The sequence below is a fragment of the Lontra canadensis genome, unplaced genomic scaffold, assembly GCF_010015895.1.
Source record: "Lontra canadensis isolate GAN:19392208 unplaced genomic scaffold, GSC_riverotter_1.0 scaffold65, whole genome shotgun sequence".
NCBI lineage: Eukaryota > Metazoa > Chordata > Mammalia > Carnivora > Mustelidae > Lontra > Lontra canadensis.
Window position 1 is genome coordinate 5,010,839 of NW_022631059.1, and position 22,920 is coordinate 5,033,758.

The following is a 22,920-nucleotide window of genomic DNA, read 5'->3' on the forward strand; positions in this document are numbered from 1 at the left end:
CCCGCTTCCTCCGACCCGCGTGTCCAGGTCAGGGGTTTCAGACGGACCCCAGTAGGGGCAGGGACGCTGCACCCTTCCTCCGCCCCGCTGGTCCCGCGTCTACGCGGGCCGCCTCGCTCTGGCCCTTTAAGAGCCCGCCCCCTTCCCTGTCACCCCGCCCCGCGGCCCGGGAAGGGGGTGCGGGGGAACCTCGGCGGGGATTGGCGCAGCGCGCGCCCCCTCCCCGGCCCCCGCGCGGTGGGAACCGGCAGCCCCGTCTAGCGCTGACGTCAGACCGTCTGCCTGCCTCCGACCGCGGTCTCGGAGCGAAACCCGATCTCCTTGGACTTGAATGAGGAGGAGGCGGCGGCGGCGGAGGCGCTCGGCTGCGGGAAGCCAGCAGCAGAGGCTCAGCCCCGGCGGCAGCGCGCGCCCCGGCTGCCAGCCCATTTCCCGGACGCCACCCGCGGGCACTGCCGACGCCCCCGGGGCTGCCGAGGGGCGGCCGGGGGGCGCAGGGGAGCGCGGCCCCGCGCACTGAGTCCCGCAGCGCCCCGGGAACTTGGCGGCGCCCCGAGCCCGGCGAGCCGGGGTGCGCCTTCCCCGCCGCGCGCCTCCTGCATGCGGGGCCCCAGCGCCGGGCGCCGGCCGGAACCCCCCCCGGCCGCCCCCGTGCCCCCTGCGCCCCGCGCCGAGCCGCCGCGCCGTCCATGCACCGCTTGATGGGGGTCAACAGCACCGCCGCCCTCGCCGCCGGGCAGCCCAATGTCTCCTGCACGTGCAACTGCAAACGCTCTTTGTTCCAGAGCATGGAGATCAGTGAGTGACCCCCGCACCCCCCTCCCCTGAGGCCCCGTCGGGCTCGGACCCCGAGTCCCCGCGCAGCTGCGGGCGGGGGCCCGGGCCGTGCGCGCCCCCTCGGGCCGTGCGCCCTGCGCCCCGGGCGCGCCCTCCTGGCTCGCGGCAGCTGGCGGCCGGCCCGGCTTTGTCCCGCGGCGCGGCGAGCCTGGCACGGCCCCCGCTGCCCGCGCCCCGCCCGCTGGGACTCGGACCCGGGGCCGAGCGGCGCGGAGGGCGGCGGGGCGCCCGGCGCGGGAGGGCTGGGGCGGTCGAAACCGTGAAGTTTCCATTTTATTTCCCTAAGGGGCAGTCTCGATGGAGCAATTAGGCCGGCTCTTTATCAACTTCGGCTGGGGGAAGGGGGGTGGCGGGCGTGTGAGACACTGTCTGGCCTGCGGGGTGTCTGGGGCCCGGGGTGTGTGTCTGGAGTGTGCGTGGCGCTTCTGTCTCGGTCTGTGTGAGTGGGTCTCCTTGCGTCTGTGGAGTGTGCGTGTCTGTGTGTCTCTGTCTGGGTCTGGCGCGTCTCCGTGTCTCTCTCTGTGTCTGTGTGTCTGGGTCGCAGTCTGTCCCGGGAGTATGTATGTAGTCTTCCTGCGTCTTGCCCGTGTCCGCGTCTGGTGCCTCTTTACACTGTGTGTATTGCTTTGGAGGTTTGGGGACCATTGGTGTCCGGTGTCTGCATTCAGGGCTCAGCGCTGGTGGGTCTGGCTGAAGGTGGATCCCGAGTGTGTGTCTCATTGTGTGAGTGTCTGTGTCCCCGACGCACCTATAAATAGCCTCTGTCTGGACAGCTTGGCTCAGCCTGGCTGGGACCTTGGTTACAAATGAGTCAAAGTTTGGGGCTGTCTGTGTTTGGGACTGCCTTGCCCTGAAAGGAGGAGGTAGATCGAGGGTGGGGAGGGGGTGTTGGAAGCTTGCACCAAGTCGCCCTATACATCCAGAACTTGAGACAAATCAGCCTTGACTTCCGTCATGCATTTGCCCACTCAGGTGGAGGTTGGGTTGTGTAGACGGCCTTCGGCCTGTATCCCTTCCCCCAGCCCATCCTTTTGGGGACCTCTTGCCTCTCGGGGCTTCAGTTTTCCTACACTCGCCTCTAAGCACCTGAGGCACGGGAGCACACAGCCCTTCTTGCAAGGGCCAGCCTTCTTCCATCTCGGACCAGGAGTCAGAGGCGGCCACCATGGAGCAGGGCAGTCACTGGGTGACTCATAAGCCAGTTTCCGCAGGCGGCTGCCACAGTTTGTGGCCCCTGAGCTTGTACAGTGAGGCACAAGAGGTAAAAATAACCCATGACTGGCCCTGCTGGGGCAGGCTGGCCCGCTTTGGTGGTGGGTCTTTCCATCCATGAGTGCCCCCGCTCCCTCCAGTCCCGGAATTGAAAGCCTGGTCCCCCCCACAACCCCCACTCCCCAGACCGCCCCATGCCAGGCCAGCGAGGTGCCAGGAGAACCTGCCCAGAGTCACCGTTTGCGGAACTGAGTTGCATTAAACCAGATTGCTTCCCAAAGGCCCTTTGTGAACTCAGGAGGCTAATGAAATGCACGAGGATATTATTAAGATATGTTCACACATGTGTGGAGAGGGCCTCCTCAGCGAGTGGATTGCTGGTGAAGGACCGTCGGCGCCTCATTTCCCCCCTTCTGTAAAGTTGCCTTAGGGGAACCCCCCACCCCAGGGTTCCACGCTGTTGTGTCGAACTTAACCATTGTGAGGACTGGGCATGGGCATTTTGCTCTTGTCCTTCCTTTGTGTTCAGGATGTTTTTAAAAAAAAAAAAAATCATTCTTATTCCTGTCCCTTCAGCCCTGATGATGTTCTGGCTGACACCAGGGTGTTAAACCCATTGCCTTCAACCCGTGTGCTTCCCCCAATGGCGCGTCTGAGCAGGACCCTCGAGGTTAGCACCTGGAACCCTGGCCTGCTCCAGCCGGCCCTGGCGTGGTACGTGACTCACCATGCACAGTGTATTTTTTACACACGGCCCCCTGCTTACTGGAAGAAAGCCCAGGGCAGGAAGGGAAGCGATCTTTAAAATGCAGGTATAATGTAACAGTTTGTTGCAAGTGCTAATCAGATTTCCGCGAAAGGCTCTGGTGAGGAAGCCTGAAGGCCTGGAGTTTCTTTGTACAAAAAGATGGGGAAGAAAATTTGAAGTGCGGAAGGAAGGCCACATTTCACATGACGCAGACTGGGGGTTGTCTGCAGACTGGGGGTTGTCTGCATGCGGAACATCAAAGATGGATTTGGAGCTGGGCTGCAGGGTCGTGTCCCAGTGGCCCTTGGTGGTTGGTTCCTTAAGCTGTCTTAGTTTCCTCATCTGAAGGATGAGACCCTGACGGTTGAAATCGAAAATTCTACCAGCTTTCAAGATGGGGTCTCTGCCCTCCAAAGTCTGGCTGGAGGCTCCAGGACCAGAAGTGGTTCTCCTCCCCTCCCCCCAGCAGCACTGGGTCCCTGGTGTGGCGTTCAGGTGCCCCAGATCTCGGAGCTGGGTGGAGCCTTGGCCAGCTCAGGCTTTATAAATGAAGGAAGGTGGTAATGGAATGCTTTGCCCTCGGTCCCCAGCGCATCCTGGACCCAGACCCAGAGTTATTTCTCAGGAAGTACACATTCTGTCTCTTTAATTTAGAACTTGGGCCCCGCAGTAGGTTCCTTGAACCCAAGGGCTGGAAATGAGCGGCATCCCCCAGGGTCACACTTGGAAGTGTGGGAACCGGGATCTCTCCAAGGAAGCCAGGTTCAAGATACTCCCTGCACCCTCCGCACTCTCCGCACCCTCCGCACCCTCCGCACCCTCCACACCCTCCGGGGACGTCAGTTGTCTCTGAGAGTCAAGGGGTGAGGGACGCTCTCTGATGGGGGTGCACTGTTCCCAGGATCCCCCCACAGAAAAATAAGCTGTTCTTTAAACAAGCCGGGGGTCCTGGGATGAAAGACAGCCGGCTCCAGGGACAGCTCACCAGGCTGACAGTAGGGAGTAGGCCAGGCTTTTCAGAACAGGGTTCCTGCTGGCCTGCGTGTTTCTTGGCATTCTTGTTGACCTCTTTAGAGGTCTCTCTCTCTTAGAAATTAGCCCCTGCCCTTCTCCTCCAGCTTCGGCTTGAGGCTTTTGGGAGGCAGGCAGGTGGATGCCGCCTCTGCCTGGACAGACTGACTTGGGCCATTCTGCTGTCAGGCTGCATATCTGGAGGACCCCGGGCAGTACGCTGCCCGGCCCCACCCTGGACCCCTGTGGCCAGTATCTCTGGTGGCTATTCTTTTTCTTACCACCACTAATGTCACTGAGCCTCTGATTCCTCCTCACCACCCAATTCCAGACAGATACCCCCAAACACTACAGACTGAGCTTGCAGAAATGCCCGGGACACCCGGTGCCCCGTGTCTCAAACCCGGGCATTTCACCCAAGGGACAAGGACCTCCTTGTGGGGAGGGAGGAGGAGGCTGTGGGGGTTGCTGGACACTGAGGAGCATCCCTGGCCTTTGCCTACTAGGTGCCTGTTAGAGTAGGCTTCTGCTCCCCTGCCAAGTTGTAACACCCCAAAATGCCTCCAGACCTCGCCTGATGCCCTTGGCCTGGCTGAGAACTGCTGTTTTAGTCGGTTACTTCTCCGGGGGCCTGAGGGCGGAAGGGAGTTGGGCAGTCCGTCTCCTCCAGAGATCAGCCCCAGTGAAGGCCCGTGGTTGCGCTCAGAGTTGGCGCCTGCCTGTCATTCACTCCCTTGGCCTTTCTTGAGCGCCTGCTGTGTGCCGCGCAGGAAGGATGGGGGCTCTGTCTTGAGGAGCTTCCCGGTTTTCATCTTGGATTTGCATTTATTCGGAGGAGAGACTCAGGCACTGTGCAAGCTTGTATTTCAGGATTTGGTTGAAACTACGGCCGTCTAGCTTGAGCTATTTCCCCTGTGGGCCCTTGGAGTGTGGACTTTTAACCCACATGTTTTCTGACTGTCTGGGTTTTAGGTTGAGGTGCAAATCCTGGACTGGATCTCAGGTCAGACAGTTGGCCACAGCTCCCCAGGAGGTCTGGGGTAAGCCAGCCACACCACCCAGCGTGGCCCAGGGTCAGGGCCAAGCTTAGTGCTTGTCAAGGCAGAGAGTAAGTAATTGCTCCTGCGTGGGCACACACAACCTGCCCTTTACGTTTTGCAAATTGATGCACTCACTCTCCCTTGGAAGGAGGAGGGAAACAGAGTGGTGTGCACAGCTGCCCCAGAGTGGAGGCCATTGGGGAAGGTCAGGGTGGCCGCCACTTTGACAGGACAACAAGGTACACGTGTCCCATAGCAGCCCCAGACCTGCCTGCCCCTGGGCGCCGGTATCTGCTTGCACCGCATCCGGGATCCGGGACACGTCAGCCTTCTGGTTTGCGCAGTGCTTAACACGTAAAACTGTGTCGTGGAGGAGCTTACGAGGGATAGGGCCCAAACTGGAGGGGCTGCGTGGCTTTTCCTCTTCAGGTTCTTACCACCCAGAGACCAAGTCTGCGGGTGACTCACGGTCTGGGGTCCTTCCCGCAGAGAAGAAACTCTTAACAAGTGAGAGGTGGGAGGCCGAGCTCCCGCCAGCCGGGGTGCTTGTGTGGCGCACGTGCTGAGGAGGCCGTCAAAGCCCAGGTCCTTGCTTTGTGCTTCTTAAAAGGTGTCATGTGCCCACGTGCATGCATGCGTGTGTGTACGCACACATGCGCATGCCAGCGCACGGTTAGGCCCTGTGTGATTGCCTGCCCACCCCACTCTGTGCCAGGGAGCCAGGAGGATGACACTGTGCTGTGGCTGGGGAGGTGTGCCTCAGGGTGGGTGGACTGTGGAGATCCGGGGCTGTGAGTGCTGCCTGGGGGTGGCCGCCACGCGGGCCCTGTGTGGCCAGACCTGTCCACTTCAGGGACCCGGATGTCTGGATGTTGATACAAAACTCTTGGCGTTTAAGGACTGGCAATTCTTTTCTCCTTTTGCTTCAAGGGCCCCATGACACCTGTCCCCAGACGTGATCTCTCCGAGGGTTGCGGTGGGTCAAGCGTGTGATGGGAGGTGGGGAGATGGAGGCTCAGCCTGGCTCCAGAACTTCCTGGCTGTCTTGGGGTCGGAGTGAAAAGTGGGGTAATAGCAGTTCCTGGGTGCTGGGGGTGGGGGGGCTGTGCCTCTGCCAAGGTTATTCTCGTGGAGTGTGGCCTGGTGTCTCCACAGCTCTGTGATCATGGGGCTTGGTGGTGACAGCGGGGAGAGGACTCGTCTCAACTGTCCACTTTGTCCTGTCCCCTGGCGGCCACTGCCAGAGGAGGAGACCTGCACCAGAGAAAGGTTTCCCCATCCTGGGGCTGGGGTGCTGGCAGTAGAGGGGATGTTGGAATAAACAGGCATGTGTGGGAACCGTGACCTTGAAGGTGGAGGGACTTGAATATTTTCCTTCCCTTGTCCCTGCCAGGCCCACCTCAGAGCTGGCCGGAGGGACCCCCTTGGGTTCCCGCAGTCCACTGCCAGCTTCGGAGGCCGGGGGGCTGGGTGAACCTGGCAGGCACAAAGGCAGGAGCACCCTGACATCCAGACACACCACTAGGTTCCCTGCTGAGGAAGACGCGGAGCACAAAGCCCAGAAACGAGGGATGGTCTGAGGCTCCCATGTTTTGAAAATTAATTTCCGTTTTTAACAAGTGAGTCTAGACAGGCTGTGAACCATCAGAGTAAGACGGTGATCTTTGTTTTCCCTGCGGGTGGGGTGGGGTGGGGTGGGGTGCATGTCTTCTGCTTGGCTTCTCCGAGCACCTTCTTCTTCACGGGCTGGCCTAACCCCCTCCCCGAGGTGGGCTGCACCCCTTCCTGTAGCCATGACAACTTGGAGCATTGACAGTCAACCTCACTTTCCCTTCGAGTGACATGACAGAGCCAAACTGTGACGCCCCTGGGTCTCCGTTGGGGCCTTGTCGGGTGCTGGTGGAAGCCTCTGTCACCGACCTGGGAGGATAAGTCCCAGAATAGTTTTCGGACAAGAGCGGAGGCTTCAGTGCCCCGGGATGGGCCTGGAAAGCGTTGGGGTATCCCCAGGCCTTCCCAGAGCCCCAGCATGGCTTTTCTCTTCTGTTTCCAGGGTGACTGATGGATTTTTGCTGCCACTCCCTTTCTTAGTTGGATATGGAGAACTTATTATGTGCCAGGGGTATAGTGACGCATTTTTCTCAGTCTCCAAAACAGCTCTGTGAGAGAGCTGTTGCTATCACCGATTTGCAGATTTGGGGGAGGGGGCGCGTGAGGAAAGGGTCCAGAGGGGGTAAGACACCTGCCCCAGGTGGCACAGCCAGGAACCTAAGCTCCCTGGCCCCACACTTGTGCTCCCAAGATTTCTTCCCCATGACACCACATCGAGTCCCCAAGTCCCAGCCTTATCTTTACAAGACTCAACATGGCCATGGTCGTTTAGTTTTCGCCCCAGGACTGCAAGCCCACGTTGCGCCGTTTGCAAGGGAAGAATGCTCATGGATCTCGCAGTCGGAGCCTTTGCGCTCTGGCAGCACAACGGCTGTCTTCTATTCTCACGGTGTCCCCCTGATGGGTGTCCCTTACAGGCGGTGCGAGGAGCTGACATCTGTCTCTGCAGCCCTAGTACCCCCACCTTCAGATGCTGGGGTAGGAGATTGCTGAACGGCCCATGGTTCTTCCCGGAGGGACCAGATCTGTCCTCCTTACACTGATGTCCCCCTGGCCATCTGGGTCAAGAAGGGGGCACCCAGCCATTCAGTCGGGACTGTGCTGCAGAATGCCAGGACCCCACAGACAGAACCCTGCCCTCGGGGAACTGCCCTTCGAGGGACTAGACACAAAAAGTTTATTCCAGGAAGGGGGCGGCGGGGGGAACGGAAATGAGGCCACTTTCAAATCCTCCCTCGGGGAGGCTCCCAGACCCGTCATCCTGTTTGGGCTCCAGGAGCACTGCGGGGGGGGGGGGGGGGGCGTCTCTCCTGTCACATCTGTCAGGTTGTGTTGGGTATTACGTAATTCACTGTCGCTTGTGTCGCTTCTGGTCACCAGACACGGAAGCGTTAGGTGCCCGTTTTGCTCGGTATGTCCCCCGAGCCCTTAGAGACCCTGCACGTGGATGAGGCAGGAAGGGGGCCTGGGCAGGGCGCGTGGGCAGGCTGGAAGAAGAGTCCAGATGAGGCGAGACGCAGTCAAGATACAGACTCTGAAAACCATCTTTTGAGGACATGGGCTGCCCCCCTCCCGAGCCTCCAGCAGCACCCCCATAAAATGGAGGGAAGACCAGCAGCCACTTCGTAGGTGGGCTGGACCGAGGCCTGGACACTGAAAGGCCCCCCTGGCATAAACTCATATTTGCAAGGGATCAAGGAAGTTTCCACTGTCTGGGGGACGGGGAATGGTGCCTTCATCTCTTGCCCCCATCGCTTCTGGAAACGTCCGAGGCCAGACGTGCCTCTCCTGCTTCAGCTGGACTTGTCCTGGGAGGTCAAGGTCTCCCTTCCAATTCCCTTAATGCTTAGAGTATGGAAATGACAAGAAAGGATAGCCACCGCCAGGTCCCAACCCCACAGGGAGAATTTGTAGGGCCGTTCTTTTCTGCACACACCTGCTTCAGGCCTGGAGTGTTTTGGGGGCTCTTCCCCCACCTGGTGTCACCCCCGAGTGGAGCTGGCGTTCACTCTGAGGTGATGGTGAGACGCCACGTGTTGACAGGAGCTGGGGTGGCTTCCTTGACTCACTGGGGGAGGTATCGGGTAATGGGATCTTCTGACGTTGCGGCAGATTCTGATACATGTGTGTTTTCCAGTGGGTTCAAGGGTGGGAAGAAGAAGGGGTGGGTCACTTGGCTTCGAGTCAGCGCCCTCAGTGCCTAGCAAGCGTGTCCGGAGCCTCGGGGACCGTGGAGGCTGAGTTTCTTTCCCTTCAGACGTACTGTAACTAAAATCAATGAGTATCGTTTCAGCGGGTTTAGGAAATAGCTCTGCTAGCTGAAGAGTTTTAATTATTTGGTAGCAAGCATAAAGTCCCAGTGGCCCTGGGATCTGGATGCTGGATGAAGTTTGCTTCTGGCTTCTAGGCGCTGGCTGTCCGCGCTCTGAAGGCTGCTCCGTCCCCTAGAAGCACCTGCCCGTTCCAGTTCTCCAAGACCGTAGGCCCCCCCGGGGCTGGACAGACAGACACAACTTATACCTCCGAATAGTCACACAGGTTCAAGACCTCACCTTGCCTTTAAGTTTGGAGAAGTTGTCTCGTATCTTCTGTCCCCCGTGGGGGACTTCGGTGGAGATGGGGACGGGGGCAGCCGTGCTGAGTCCTGGAGAGGGCTGGTACAGCTTGTGTGTGCTCTTGGCCCAGAGTAGATGCTCAGTACACAGTGAAGTGGTTGGCAGATGAGCGGATTGACGTGTTCCTCACCTGCCCCCGAGACCGATGGGGAGCCCTCGATCGCAGTCACGGAGGTTTCGGGCCAGGAGAGTCTCTGTTGGTCCTTAGTTCTCTAGGAGATGATGTTTCCATCCCTGGCTTTGGGGGATGGTAAAAGTGACAAATCCAGCCGTGGATTTGTTTGATGTCAGTGGTTAGGAATACAGAAATATGTGCTTTAAAATACAAAACCAGGGCGCCTGGGTGGCTTACTGGGTTATATGTCTGCCTTTGGCTCTGGTAATGATCTCAGGGTTCTGAGATCGAGTCCTGCATCAGGCTCCCTGCTCAGCGGGAACCTGCTTCTCCCCCCAGCCCCGTGGGTTCTCTCTCTCTCTCTCTCTCTCTCAAATAAATAAGTAAAGTCTTGTAAAAGTAAAATATGAAGCCATGTATCTTTGAATATTTGAAAGACACATAGATACTTTATGATGTAAAATACGTAGAATGTTTTAAAACGCTTGCGTTCCACCCACCAAGCTGGGGTGGCTTTTTTAAGGCCCCTTGACTGGAGGCCACTGTGGGGACCTATCTCCCACCAGGTGTGCCCAGGACTGAGCCCTGAGCCTTCCCCTGCCTTTGCCCAGGGTTCCAGAAAGAGAAGCAGGGAGCTGAATCAGATTTCCAGGAAATTTGGGGGGAAAGCAGACTGCCCTTTCTCAAAAGAGGTATTCTGTCCCAGTGGCCCTCGTTACCTGGTCACTGCCAGGGGCTGGCTTTGCCCGGGGCACTTGCTGGCCTTGTCCGTGACGGTCCGGGCAGCTGCTGGTAAGAGGGGCTGCTGCCCGAGAGCCCAAGCCTGGTGTAAGCTTTATTCTCTCTGTCTGCCCACAAGGATCTGATATCCCTGATGGGGAAGCTTCCCCCTTTGTAGAAGCTTGTCCAGGAAGCCTGGCCAGCAAGGTTCAACCCGAGGCCCTGTGGGGGTGATTCATCTCAGAGATCACACTTCGTTAGAAAAACTCAGAATTTGCATGTGACCACCGTGAACGCTCTTTCTTCATCACCTTAAGTTTTATAGTAGGTAACACAGCTTTGATCTGAACCACCTGCCGTTGCTGTGCGTGGAGAAATCGTGGGAGCATTTGGTTATTGTGGACGATGTGTTTCAAAACCCTGGTCGCAGCTCTGTGTTCTCCTGTGGGTGCTACACTTCAAGAAGGAAAAATAAAAGTGAAAACCAAGATTTTCACTGAAACGATGTGCGTATGTGCCTTCTTCTGCATGGCTTCTGTGGCTGCACGTTTTAAGGATTTCACAAACGTCTTAAGGAACCCGCCAGGAGACAGTAGAAAGTGAGGTCCCTGGAGCCCTGTAAGACTTTGGTGGCTGCCCCACCCCATCTTGCAAATTCCCACGTCGATAGGCTGGTGCTGGGCTGGAGCTGGTCATAGCTCTAATTGCCTTCCTAAAAACAATTTAGTCGGTAATAATTCTGTAAACCTATGAATCAACTTTGCGCAAACACCCTGAGTAATTTCTTTGTTCTTTTCTCTCTACTTTGTAATTGGTGTCTGTAAAAGCCAAAGGTTTGGTCTTGCGGAAGGCGTGATTCATTTATTGGTGTCTGTGGCGCCCGTTATCATTCAGTCATTGGAGAACGCCGTCGCGGTGAGCCCTGAGTGATTCACACCAGGCTGAGCTTGGCAGCCTGTGGGGTCACGGCCATAGCAGGAAACTATTTTTTCTAATCTGTTTATGGTATGGGAAGGAGAGGTGGGTATATTGAGATGATGGAGAGAGTGTCGATTACGTTGGTGAATGTCACCGATTAAGTAACACCAACAGGCCGTCTAAACGCCAATCCGTTTGCTGCTGGTGATCGTTACGACAGCTCACGGCTAAATACGCTCCTGTCTCCGGTGCATCTTGCCCGTGTTTCGGGATCCCAGTTCCTGAGCAGGCTGGCATGTAGGGACGCCCCCGTTGGCGTCTTGGAGCAGCGTTTGTGGTCGAAAAGGCACGGATGCAGAGAATGTTGCCTTCTGTCAAATAAAATCCTTAAAAACAACAACAACAACAACAAACTCCGTTGACGGGGGGTCCATCACGGAACGGTTTCAATGTCCAGGTTTAAGAGTCAGCAGCCATTCGCCACCAGCCCCTCGATTTTCCTAACGATGACCATTATTAGATGTTTGCAGTTGCCAAGCCTTTCATTACTCCGCCAAGGGTGGGGACTTACACGTGGAGTGGCTCATTTTACTACTTACTTGTGGCCCTAAATAAAATTGTCGCTACCCTCGCATCTCGAGGCTGATCAGACGGTGCAGAGGTGGGTGGTGAGTCCAGCTTGCAGCCATCCGTGTAAAGCCAGGCCCTGCCTGCAAGTGTGTAGCCCGGCACTTGCCTCTGTGTAGTTGACCAGTATTTCTCCCCGCAGTCCACTTTCTCCAGTGAGTCGCTGTCTAACTCACTCCGCTGGATCCTGCCATTTGCATCACTGAATGAGGGCTGGTTCGCGAATGTGTGACTCCCCAGCTCCTGGGACCCCTCACATAGAGGGGAACCCAGCCCGTGTTTATTGATTGGTTTTGCACTTTCCCGGGCGGGGGTCTGGGATGAGCGTGTGGCCGGCGGTCCCGCGCTGCCCTTCCTGCCCGGGACAGACACTGCTCATCTGTCGCAAGCATCTATTCTTGCTGGGGTCAGACCGTCCCCGAGGTGGTGCTCCCGTGCCCACTCCCAGTCGGGGCTCCGAGGAGGCTCACCCAGGGTGTAGATGATCCTCGGGAAGGAAACAGAGCGCCGTCTTCACGGGGCAGAGGGGAGAGGCGTCAGGGCTGTGGGTCTCCCTCCGAGCTAGGAAACGAGTCAGGGCAGTCCCTTCTAGGAGTTTTAGGAATGTGCCGCCACCCTGCAGTGCCCCAGCCACCGGCCTTCAGCTCTCAGGCTTGGGTTCCTCCCAGACCTCCCGGCTTCTGCAAGGTGAGATCCGCAGGAAGATCCGTCCTGTTCCTTAACAGCACTTCCTTTGTCTTTAAAATCACGGTCACGAGCCTACATGTCACCAGAGCCTCCACTTACCTCCGCAGCCTCTTTGCCCTGGATATCTTGAACCCTACCCTAAGCACACCGCAGCATTCCTTTACACTCTAGCGAGAATGAGCTCTGGACCCTTTCCCTAGAATAGACTCAGGCCAGTGGGGCATGGGGCTTGGGAAGAACAAGGAAGGGGAGAGGCTAGGAAGCAGGCAGTGTCCAGAGAGTGGGCAGCTGGCACCCGGCAACTTCGTCTAGCTGGTCGTTTCCTTGGTGTTTGCCCACAGTGAGGTTGTGGCTTTCCACAGCCCAGCTCGAAGGGGCAGAGCTAGGTCATATGCCATGGTGTGGGAGGTCACGAGGAGCAAAGCACCTATGCTCTGCCCACCATCCCCTAAACTTCAGACCCACCTGTCCTCCCCCGCAAGGGCGTGGTCACTCTGGCATCTGCAGCTGCCTTGTTCAGCCTTCTCCAAACCCCTTCTTGGAAGGGTCACCTGGTGGCGGTGCCTGGGACTCAAGCCTGAGAGAGCGGGAATTTGTCCGGCACCAGCCTTGAGCTGCAGCTGAACGGAGAGAGGGTTTGCCATGGCCTGTGGGGTGCCGGGCGGGCCTGGGCTCCTGGGAGCAGGTGGAGAAGCCGTAGTGAATCTCACGGCTGAAGGCATTCCTCCAGCCCCTCTGCACTCAGCGGGTCCCGGTGCCAGCTCCCCGGGAAGGCCACCTGGGGGCTCGCAAGCCCGATACTCAGGGGCACCCCAAGCCAATTGCTGGGGACAGGGCAGGACGCCGGGACACTGAACCGTCTGGGTGATTCCGTGTGGCCGTAGCTCAGCCGAGGTGCAGGAGGCGAGACGAGAAAATCAGGGCCAGCCTTCAGCCCAGAGCCCTTCTGTTACTGGTGGAGGCCTGCTTCTGATCCCGTTGTAATCCCAGGAGACCTCGCACCAGGGGGACTCTGGGTGTACTGGGATGGTGCTCCCACTCATGGGCGTCCCTCCTGGAGACAGCGGCAGGAAGCCGGGCAGCCTTGCCTTCGAGCATGGGGCTTCTCTGTGTGCTGTGTTCCAGACAGGTGCTCGGAACGGCTCAGTGACCCCTGAGGCCTCCAGCCAGCCTCGGAGTCGGAGGGATTCCCATGATCACGGTGCGCGCTCGGCATTGTGACTGCTTTTTCTGCTCCCGATGTCTGCAGCTGGAGCTGCCCCTAACCTGTGCCTTCTGGGTTTTCGGCGACCCGTGCAAGGCTCTCCTTCAACGGAAGTGGCACCTTGCTTTTTTGCAAAGGTTTTTTTGGCACAAGGGGCAGAGTGGGGAGACAACAGGTGGAGACAGCCCCCAGTTGAAGGCAGAGTGTTCTTTCTGGACAGGAGGTTTTCTTGTCCTTGATGTCCTGGAGGAGCCCCTGCTCCTTCTGCTCTGCTGTCTCCTCTGGTCAGTTTTCTTCTCTGCCAAATGGGCATCATCAAACCTAGGGCTTTGTGAGAAGGAAGAGCCGGTCATACATCACCCGCTGTCCCTTCTCTTCCCTTGAGGTGTTCACCTTCCCCTGACACCCGTGTTGTCCCAGCTCCAATGTGTCGAATTGAGGTGTCCTTTACAGACACAAAGCACATGGGTGTAGCGTCTACTGTGAGGAGTTTTGGCAAACGTGTATGTGGGACACCTGTCCAGACCGAGACGTAGAACCTTCCGTCCTTGGACAGGTCCCTGTGCCCCTTTTTGGTTTGTACCCGTCCGCTGGAGCAGGCAGGGCCGGCCCTTCCTAGTGGAGGGCTCAACATACGTGAAATCACACTCTGTGTTCCCTCTTGTTTGGCTTTTCTCACTCAGTCTGCCGACTCAGAGACCCATCGCGTGGTGAGGCCTGTTTGTGTGTAGTGTTCCCCGGTGGGGAGGAGGCTTGGCGGGGGGGTGGGACACGCTGGACCCAGGGGAATCACTGTCTCCGGGTGGAATGCCAGCTGCCTCCCCGGGGAAAAGCTTTTGTAACCCGGATCTGGGCCTCAGACGTGGGGACGTGAGACCCAGATGTCTGTCTAGCTGTGGCCAGGGGGGCACTCAGCGCGGCCGTGGAGTCCTTGGAAGCACCTCGGGCCACGCCTCTGCCGCCGCCTGGCACGGCCCCGCCAGCCGCTGCTGCCAGCCCGCCCGCTCGCCTCCCCTGGCGCGCATTCCTTCGCAGGGAAGAAGGATGTGGGTGACCCCAGACAGGTATGAATCATGTCTGGGGGAGGCGGTTACTCAGAGGCGGCAGCAGTGAGGCCGCGTTCCTGCCGGCTGACGGATGGCTCCGGCCTCCGAGTGGAGCTGTGGGTCGGGGGTCAGAGCAGGCCTCCCTGGGGAGCGTGGGGGCTGGCACACCGGGTCCCCGGCCAGCCTTCTCTGCCGAAGGAGTAGAAGCCGCAGAGTGGCTCCCGAATCGTGGTGGCGTGGCTCTTAGGTGCCTTTTGCCCCCGGTCCTCGCTTTGTCTGTCAGATGGTTATGTTGGGGAGAGTTCAGACTCCCCGGGGCTGTAATGTGGCAACTCAGTTCCCTCCTGCTGTCACCCATGCCTGCCGGGGGTGGGCCACCAGGTCACATGGATGCCCTGCATAGCCGTTGTCCCTGGGCCTGTTTCTCAGACCGGCACACTGAGGTGCGGTGGACACAAGTCACTTGCCCAAGGGCACGCTTGCCCTCAGTTAATTGACCTGCATCTGATTTTATTGAAGCCACCTGTGTCCTGACTGTCCCACCGTGTAAGTGTGGAGAGATCAACAGGCCTGTGGCACGCCGGTACCCTGTGACAAGCTCTTCATGGCGTGAGGATGGGCATTTTAAATTTCGCAGTTAGGTGCTTAGGCTGATGTACGTTAAGAGCGCGTTAGGACAAATGAAACAAGCACGTCCCCGATTTCCTGGGGGTTATTGTTTGAGACAAAAGGAGGTAATAAAAGGGAGTCCATTGAATAGGATGTAAATTTTGAAATTAAAATCTTTAGGAATCTTAATTCCTTTAATGGGTACTTGGAAACGGCAGACATCGGGGAGGCTAGTTGGACTTGTGTTCTAAGAGGCTCCTTCCTGCCAAGGACTTCTCGGGGTCCCCAGTAGCACCTGCAGACTGATGGCAGCTCCCGCAGAAGGGGGGCACTTCGCTCTTTGGTCTGCCAAGGTCACCCAGCCGTCTTGAAGGTCAGATTCTAATGAGAGCAGGATCCCAGGGTCCTCTGAAGGAAGGGAACCCAAGGTTCCCTCCGCAGGGGCAGGAGATTAGGGATGAAGGGGGGCTCCGCCATCCTTCGTCCGCACACACAGCTGGGAGCAGCACCAGGCAGGTGCCAGGGCCCCACGCTTTTTCTCGGGACAGTGCCGGCTGTGGGAAGCCAAGCCTCGGCCCCTCCGGACTCTCGGGGCGCCCCACGCAGTTTGCAGGAGGGTGCCGTCACAGCTGTGTGTCATCTGGATCTCTGTGTGTGTTTTAACCGAGATCTCGAAGTTCTTCTTTGGTCATGGGGAAAAAAACCTCCCAAATTTAATTGCCCTGCAGCGCCTGAAACGGTTTGTTGCTTTTCAGGTTAGCTCTGTGATTTCCTGCGTAGCCTCCCTAAGGCGCAGTTTTGGCTCTGGGGGTTAGGGGGACACAGGGGGTCGCAAGGGAAGCACAGGACTTCGGTGTGTCCCAGTTCTGGGCCTCGTGGGGGGGCTAGGGACGCGCCGTCCACGTTGTGGTCTCTGCTGCCGCCAGGCCACTGCTGGGAAAGGCTCCGGCCTCAGGGGCGTGGGGGGGACGTTCTGCCACGTCTGCCTTGGGGTTTCGCAGAACCTGTGCTTTATCTCAAGTATTTTCAAAGCGGTTGGCATGTGGCAGGGGGTGGAGGGAGCTGTTTGAAGACCCCAGAATGACAAGAGCATCGAATCTCCTTTAAGGGATCAGAGTCCCTCGAGGGGATGGGTCTGCCTGGGGTGAGGCAGGCTTCTCCCCAAGGAGCTCCCAGCTGACTCCAAGACCTTCCTGCACCTGGAGCCCAGGCCTCAGTTCCCGGGCCTGGGTCCGCCCCTCGGGGACCCAGAGGAAAAGGCAAGGAGGCTGTCCCTCACCCACTGGCCTCACTGGCCGACAGGGTATTGCTCAGGGTCCTTGCCCCCTTGCCCTCTCGCTGCTCGTCCCGGGGCCGGCCTCCTACCTGACTACCTGTCTAGGAATTTTTATTGCAAACCCGCAAAGGCACGGCAGCTTGGCTGGAATGTGAGAGGTCCCAGCCGCACGGGTGGGAATGCAGAGGCGGAGGCCCCTGGCCTGCTCCCAAGCTGAGTGTGGATGGTGTGCCTCTCTTGCTTCTGGGCCTGTCTGGGCTTCGTGCTCTTTGTGCCCTCATTCTGCCTGAGGTTGGTCCCGGTCCGATTTGACCGCTTCCCCTGCGACCTCGGCCCACGGCAGGGTCCGGAGTAGCAGCTGATTATGACGAGGTGTGAAAGCCAGGGAAGTAGTCTTCAGAGTTAAAAAGGTCCTGGGCAGCCCCGCTGCGCCCCGAAGAACATTGCTGTGGAAACCTCCCAGCCTCCTGACAGCAGTTCCCGTCCTTAGACCCATTGCACAGATGAGGCACACACACTTGCCTTAGGTCCCATGACTGGTGAGTGGCAGAGCCGGGCCCTGAACCCCCGCAGCCCTGGCTCCCGTGCCCACGGATTGGGCTGAGTGTGGGCTGTGGGCTCTTCCAAGGGATCGTCATGGCACCTCACGGACCTGAACTGCCTTGCCAGTCACTGGGAGAGAGGGTAGCTCAGGGCTCCTGGGGCTTCTGCCTTCCTCTCCACCATGAAGACTGCCCGCGTGCGGTAGGGGCTGGACCGTGGAGGGTGCCCGGGTGAGGCAGGGGCTCCAGGTCGACTCCAGATACCATATGCCACTCTGCCTCTTCCCCATCTGGCAGCGTCGGCCCTCAAGGAATTCATCCTGGGGCCAAGGGCGGCCTTGGGGTGCCCGTCCTCCACGGGCTGTCGGCCAGGTACAGGCTCCTCTGGCCAGAGAAGGGTCTTCTGGAGGAGGACCAGGCCCCGGGGACACTGGGCACCAGGGACGCTGAGGTTGGGGGGCTCCATCCCTCTTTCTTGGCCATCTGTTGTTCCTGCCCCTGACCCCATTATCTACCCCTGTTGCCCCACGATTTCACGGGTACACCCTGATGCCTGCAGCCTGGTGAGGTCCTCGAAAAGGCCAGACGCAGTGTGTCTGGAGTGAGCAGGCACCGAGGACCCAGACACAAGGAAGGGAAGGCGGCGAGGGCCGCTGTAGACCCGCACCGCTAGGGGAGTGTCCCCTGGGGTTGCTTCCCTGTTCTGAGCCTTTGTTTCCTCATCAGTAGAATGGGGATCCTAGGAGGCAGTCACTTCCTACGATCATCGTGGGGATCAAATGAGGGATACATGCTTAGCTCAGTGCTCCGGGCCTTGTAAATGCTCAAGAGTTGAAGGGTTTTCTGTTATTAAGTCGTCGTCCCTCTGGCAGTGCCTTCGCCCTCGCCGCAACCTGTTCGGGGACCCTTTGTGACTCAGCGCTGGCTCACAGCCCCTCCCCTTTCAGAGCCTTCCCCGGGGACCCCAGCCCCCTGCTGAAGGCACCTCATGGATGTGCTGATGAGGAAGAAGAGCGAGGGAAGGAGGGTCGTCCCCTCGTGGCATCCTGATGGGGGACGGTGCCCGAGGTAGGGACTCGGGTGTGTCATCTGTAATTTTGTGCTTGTGTAGGAACCTTTCTGGTGGGTAACTTCCCTCATTCTGCTCCTTCATTCAGCTCATTTATTGAGTACCTACTGTGTCTTGGGCAGAATGTTCTAGAAGTATAATGCCTCGAGAAAGACGAACTCGAGTATGGCCCACAGAAATCCAGGGTTTGCAGAGCACAGATTGTCGGAAGTCTCGCACGACGCATCAAGGGGCAGAGGTGCAGTGGGACCATCTTTCTCTCACGATCTTGCTTTTCCATCAAGCTTTTAAATTGGTGGGGGGAGGGAGGTGGGGAGGCGGAGTGGACCTGGGTCCCCTGGTGTGGACGCTTCCTAATTTATCAGGTGCAATGGTTCCCTTAGATAAGGAACTCAAAAGGAGAGGTTTCCCGACTTTCCCGCTGGGGTGCTAATCCAGAAACTTGGAATGGACCAGGAACCTGAATTTTTGGCCATTTTCTTGTAGGAGATAGGGTTTCGGGAACGCAGGTCCTAGATCCCAATCAGCTGGGGCAGGAGCAGACTGCTCATTCTGGTGGATGGGGGCATCCTTGAGACGTTGATTCCCTCCCTGGGTGCTTCCTAGGACAGATGCCAAGCAGGGGATCACGGGCCTAGCCTGTGTGCCTGTTTCTCCAGCACCCGCCCCGTATTTCCAGCCAGGACCCCCAAGGATGCCCCGAGCCCTGTGCCCCACCCTGCCAGGGACAATGGGCCGGTCTCCTTTTGTGTTGCCGTGAATATAGCATGGTTCTTTGATGGTAAAAGGTGATCGGTGCTCCTTATTTAACAAAAATTCCAAGAATTTGATAAATGACCGAGACAAAAGTCAAGATGCCTGTAATCCCGTCACGTGGAGACGGGTTTATTTTGCTGAAAATACTCTGCAGGCCTGTCTCCAGGCATTTGCACCCAAGGCGATAAAAGAGCTCGGAGCAGTGGCTGGGAGATGGATGCAGGCTCGCCCTCCCCCCAGCAGTTTTGGGAGGAGGAAGGACAGGTCGCCACCAGGCGGTCTGTGCTGTGTCCCAGCTGCGCAGCATCTGTACCCTGGGACGAGTGCAGTGGGAGGCCCACGAGGGGAGCTTCTGCGCCTCCTCCAGCACAGCTTTCTGCTGCTGGGCGGCCCAGCTAGGAAGCCTGTCCTTCCACCACTCAGAGCCTCGAGCCCCTCGTCTGTCAAATGGGCTGATACCCATAGTTTCTGTCTCAGAGGCAAGGGCAGTAGACCGAGGCATTAGGAGAGGCCCAGCCAGCACTGGGCACATAGTAACGAGTTCAGGAAACAATCAGCCACTGGTGCACAGCCTCGCACCCCCGGCCGCATGTTCCCACTGGCCGCCATGCTGTTTCGGGTCTGTCTGATGCCTCCAGGTCCCAGGTCTGACCTTCATTCATAACCAACAGCTTCTGCTGGTAAGATAATCCTGAAAAAGTGCAAATCTGATTCGAGCCTCTGTTTATATTATACAAACTCAGAGAGGGTGACTAGGGGACTGGGCTCACCCAGCCAGCAGCCATGGCCCAAGTGTCCAGGAATGGATCCCCTCCCCCACGTGGAGCAGGGCCTTCCAGGCTCAGGGAAGACCCTGGGGCCCCTCATTACCTCAGCCCGGAATACACACAAAGTTTCTGAACTGGCCGTCCTGGTAAGTGGCTTGCGTTTACGGCTGCTGCCCGGTCGCAGGCGCCGTTCTGAGGGGTCCCGTGGCTTTGCTTTTTCCGTGATGAGCCCAGGGGTCCCCACTTTCCATGTGGAGACAGTGTGTCCAGCCTTGGCAGCAACCCAGGCCGATTTCCCCGAGGCAGAGCTCTGGCCACCTCGCTTTTCCAGGAGGGACAGGCGGCGCGTGGGACCCGAGAGGTGGGCCCCTCTACAGCCACCGTCTCCTCGCCCCCGCGCCCCGACCTTTCCGCCTGGGAGGCCAGGCCTCTGGTCCGGTCGTACAATGCCCCCTTCTCACGTTCAGACAGGCGGTCTAGACGCTCACGCTCCCTTTTGTTCTGTGGGGTCGGGGGTGGGGAGTGGCCCCACAGAGTGGGATTTGGGCCGAGGCAGGAAGAAATCCTCCCCGAACGGAGAAGGGGGTGGGAGTGAGTTTCGGAGGAGGCGGCCTGCTGTCCCTGCCTGCCCGTCGGGTGACCAGCCGTCCCGGCAGAGAGCACTGCGTCGTAATGATGGAGGCAGCTGCCCACAGGCGCCTTGTGGAACCCAGTGCGCCCGGAGCCGCCTCGTGGACTTTGTCTAAATAAAACCCCACAGCCCGTGCCCCTCGGGTGTGTGCCGGGCTGCTGGCGGGAACCCGGGGGCCAGAGGCAGTGCCTGGCCAGGTTGGAGCCCAGGAAGCTGTGGGAAGAGATGCTACCGAGCCACGTTCCCCCACCTCCACCCGCTTCGGGGACATCTGGTTGCTTCATCGAGGGAAGGGCAGACAGAAACCTCCCCGAGATGTGACCCACGAAGCGGTCTTGCTTAGTGGCCATGGGTGTTAGGACGTTTGGGGCAGCGCTGGGCTGGCCAAGCAGAGACACAGACTCTCCAGTGTGATCTTCTGCTTCCAGACCCGTTCTTGACTGGTCAGGTCTGTGACCTCATGGCGTCTCATCTGTAAAATGGGGCCATGAGTGGCCACAGGAATTCGTCACGGGGTGAACTGGCGCAGGGATGTCGTGGGATAATCCGCGTTCTTTGCCTGGTATGGAGTGGGCGCTGTCACTCTTGATGTCGATGGCAAAGTGTTCATGCGTGGGCTGAACGGGGGACCTGCAGGCGCCCCATTCCCTGGTGAATTCAGAGCCTGTTAGAGAGCATGGCAGAGGCCACGGAGGGGGGCTGATGGTGGGGGCAGCCGTGGAAGCCTTTGGCCAGGGCCGGGGCACATGCGCAGGATGCGGCTTATGTGATGGATCTGATCACTGCCTCTTTGAATGGTCTGTTCACACCAGAAGTCCCCCGCCACAGCTCTGTGCTGGTGGGGAGAAGCCCTCAGAATTGGGGTGGCATGTGGCGCTCATCCCCTAGTACCTGTTTGCCCAGCTTTGGGCAAAGAGAAGCAGGAAGGGCCGCTCGCAGGAGCCATTCAGGGAAGGCAGAGCGGGGTCGGGAAGGGCAGGCGGTGTGGGGGGTCTGTGGGAGCAGAGGTGCTGAGAGGCACCGGACGCTGGTGGCTGCGGTGACCCCCGGCGCCTGGCCCCTCCTGTGCCATCCCGACGGCCCTGATCCGGCCCTGCAGGACTTGTCTCGTCCCCACTCAGGGCAGGGACTCTCCACGACTGCATTGGGGGAAGTGTTGGCAAAAACGTTTCACGCGCTGGCTTGGCCGACATCGGGGTGGCTGGGGAGAGGGAACTCCAGGCTGGGCCCCGGGGGCGTGGGGTCATGGATTCCCATCTGCCCTGGTTACAGGTCAAGTGGCAGCAGGTGTCGGGGGAGTCACACGTGCGGGAAGGAACCGGGTTCTTTCTAGGCCTGACCGGTCACCCAGGGGAGTCTCGGCCCTGCCGGACTTGGGGACTGTGAGGACCTCCCTCTCTCGCCGCTCTGCCTGAATCCCCTTGAGCGACGAGAACGCCGTCCTGACTTGCCGAGTCCGATCCCCTGCGGCGCCGACGTCTCCCCGCACCTCTGCTCCACGTGTCTGGGTGAAAGCAGAGGTTCTGCCCACAGACAGGGAGCCGTGGGCCGTCCCCGTGGGAGGAGCGGAGATGAGCAGCCGCTTTTTATTAAAAATGAGCTTGTGGAAGGGGGCGCACATAGCCTGTAACGACCCCCCTTTATGCGAGCGGTCTTCCGTCGCCGTAACCCTCGGGGGGGGTCTCAGGGTTTCAGTCGCCAGCAAGGTGACCTCCCCGTGGACGGGCACAGATAGCTTTTCTGCATAGGAACCTCATCTCGACAGGGCTTTGTTGGGAGTGTTCGCCGTGTGTGCGGCCCTGGGCTCCGCTCTGCCTGAGCCGGGCGGTCCCCGCTTCCCGCCTTCCGGGGGCAGAAGCCAACAAGAAGACCTGGGCCAGCGGCGAGTCGCGGGGAGGGCGTCATGCCCACAATGGCCCTTCAGGGCGGGCAGGTGGCTGGGGCCCTGTTCCCCGGCTGGGGCAACTGAGGCTCGGGCCCCGCAGCCTGACAGGGCCGCAGTAGAGTTTGGTCTGTGCCTGTCTGGTTCCGGTGTCTGGACGCCACCACATTTGAGGGTGGGAGGGAGGGACACAGGAAGGGAGGGCAGGCCGGTCTCAGAGATAGAAGCTGCCTCCGGCCGGGCAAACACGTGCAGCAGTTGGCAGCTTGGCCAGCACCCTGGCGGGGAAGGCAGGGGAGGCTGACAGAAAGAAGGACCCCGGTGGGCACCTGGTGGGCACCAGGCTTTGCTCCAGAAGCTGGCAAACCTGAACAGATGAGACCAGAGACCCACATCTAGGGGACCCAGCCCCATCGGGCCGCCCCTGGTGGTGGGCTGGCCAAGGGGGTCTACACAGGCCCCGTGCTTGGCCCACCACCGGCCCTGGGGTGCGGGTCCTCCTCCCTTTGACCTGGCCTAGCTGGGGAGGGGCAGAGCCCCTGGTTTAGGATATGTTACGGTCACAGTGAGTGTGTCCCAGGGAGGCACCCTGAGACCAGCCCACCCCTGACCTTGTCCTTTCCTGGGAAGGGGCGAGCATTCCCCCATTTGGCGGCCTCTCTTTGTAAGCAGGGGCCAGAGTCTCCTGCAAAACCCAAAGTTGGAGGTGACATGGGATTCCTGCTCTCCCGTGTATTCTTCTCTGGGGCTCCAGAGGCCGGGGGTGGGGGGGGGCACAAGTTCTTGCCCCCTCCCCCACCATGCATGTTCATTTAACCCTTTTGCCACCACCCCTTTGAAGTGAACAGAGCCGCAGAGAAAACGCCCACACGGGGTGTCGGGGACGTGCTAGCGGTCGGCGTCTCAGAACAAGAGCGAGACGGATTTGCCGGCCACGTAGGGCCTGGGAGCGGCCTGGAGCGTGGCCCAATCAGAGAGGATCCGTTTTCCGCCTCTC

The 22,920-nt window shown here is 59.1% G+C and overlaps 1 protein-coding gene across 1 annotated transcript in view; it reads left to right on the top strand.

The window, feature by feature from the left end:
• Positions 1-201: 201 nt before the first annotated feature.
• The window catches only part of PMEPA1 (prostate transmembrane protein, androgen induced 1), a 50,666-nt gene continuing 27,947 nt past the window's right edge, over positions 202-22,920 (top strand). The window contains 1 exon segment of the mRNA XM_032878908.1: positions 202-798. Within this exon segment, the coding sequence (XP_032734799.1) occupies positions 690-798 (109 nt within the window). The 5' untranslated portion in view covers positions 202-689.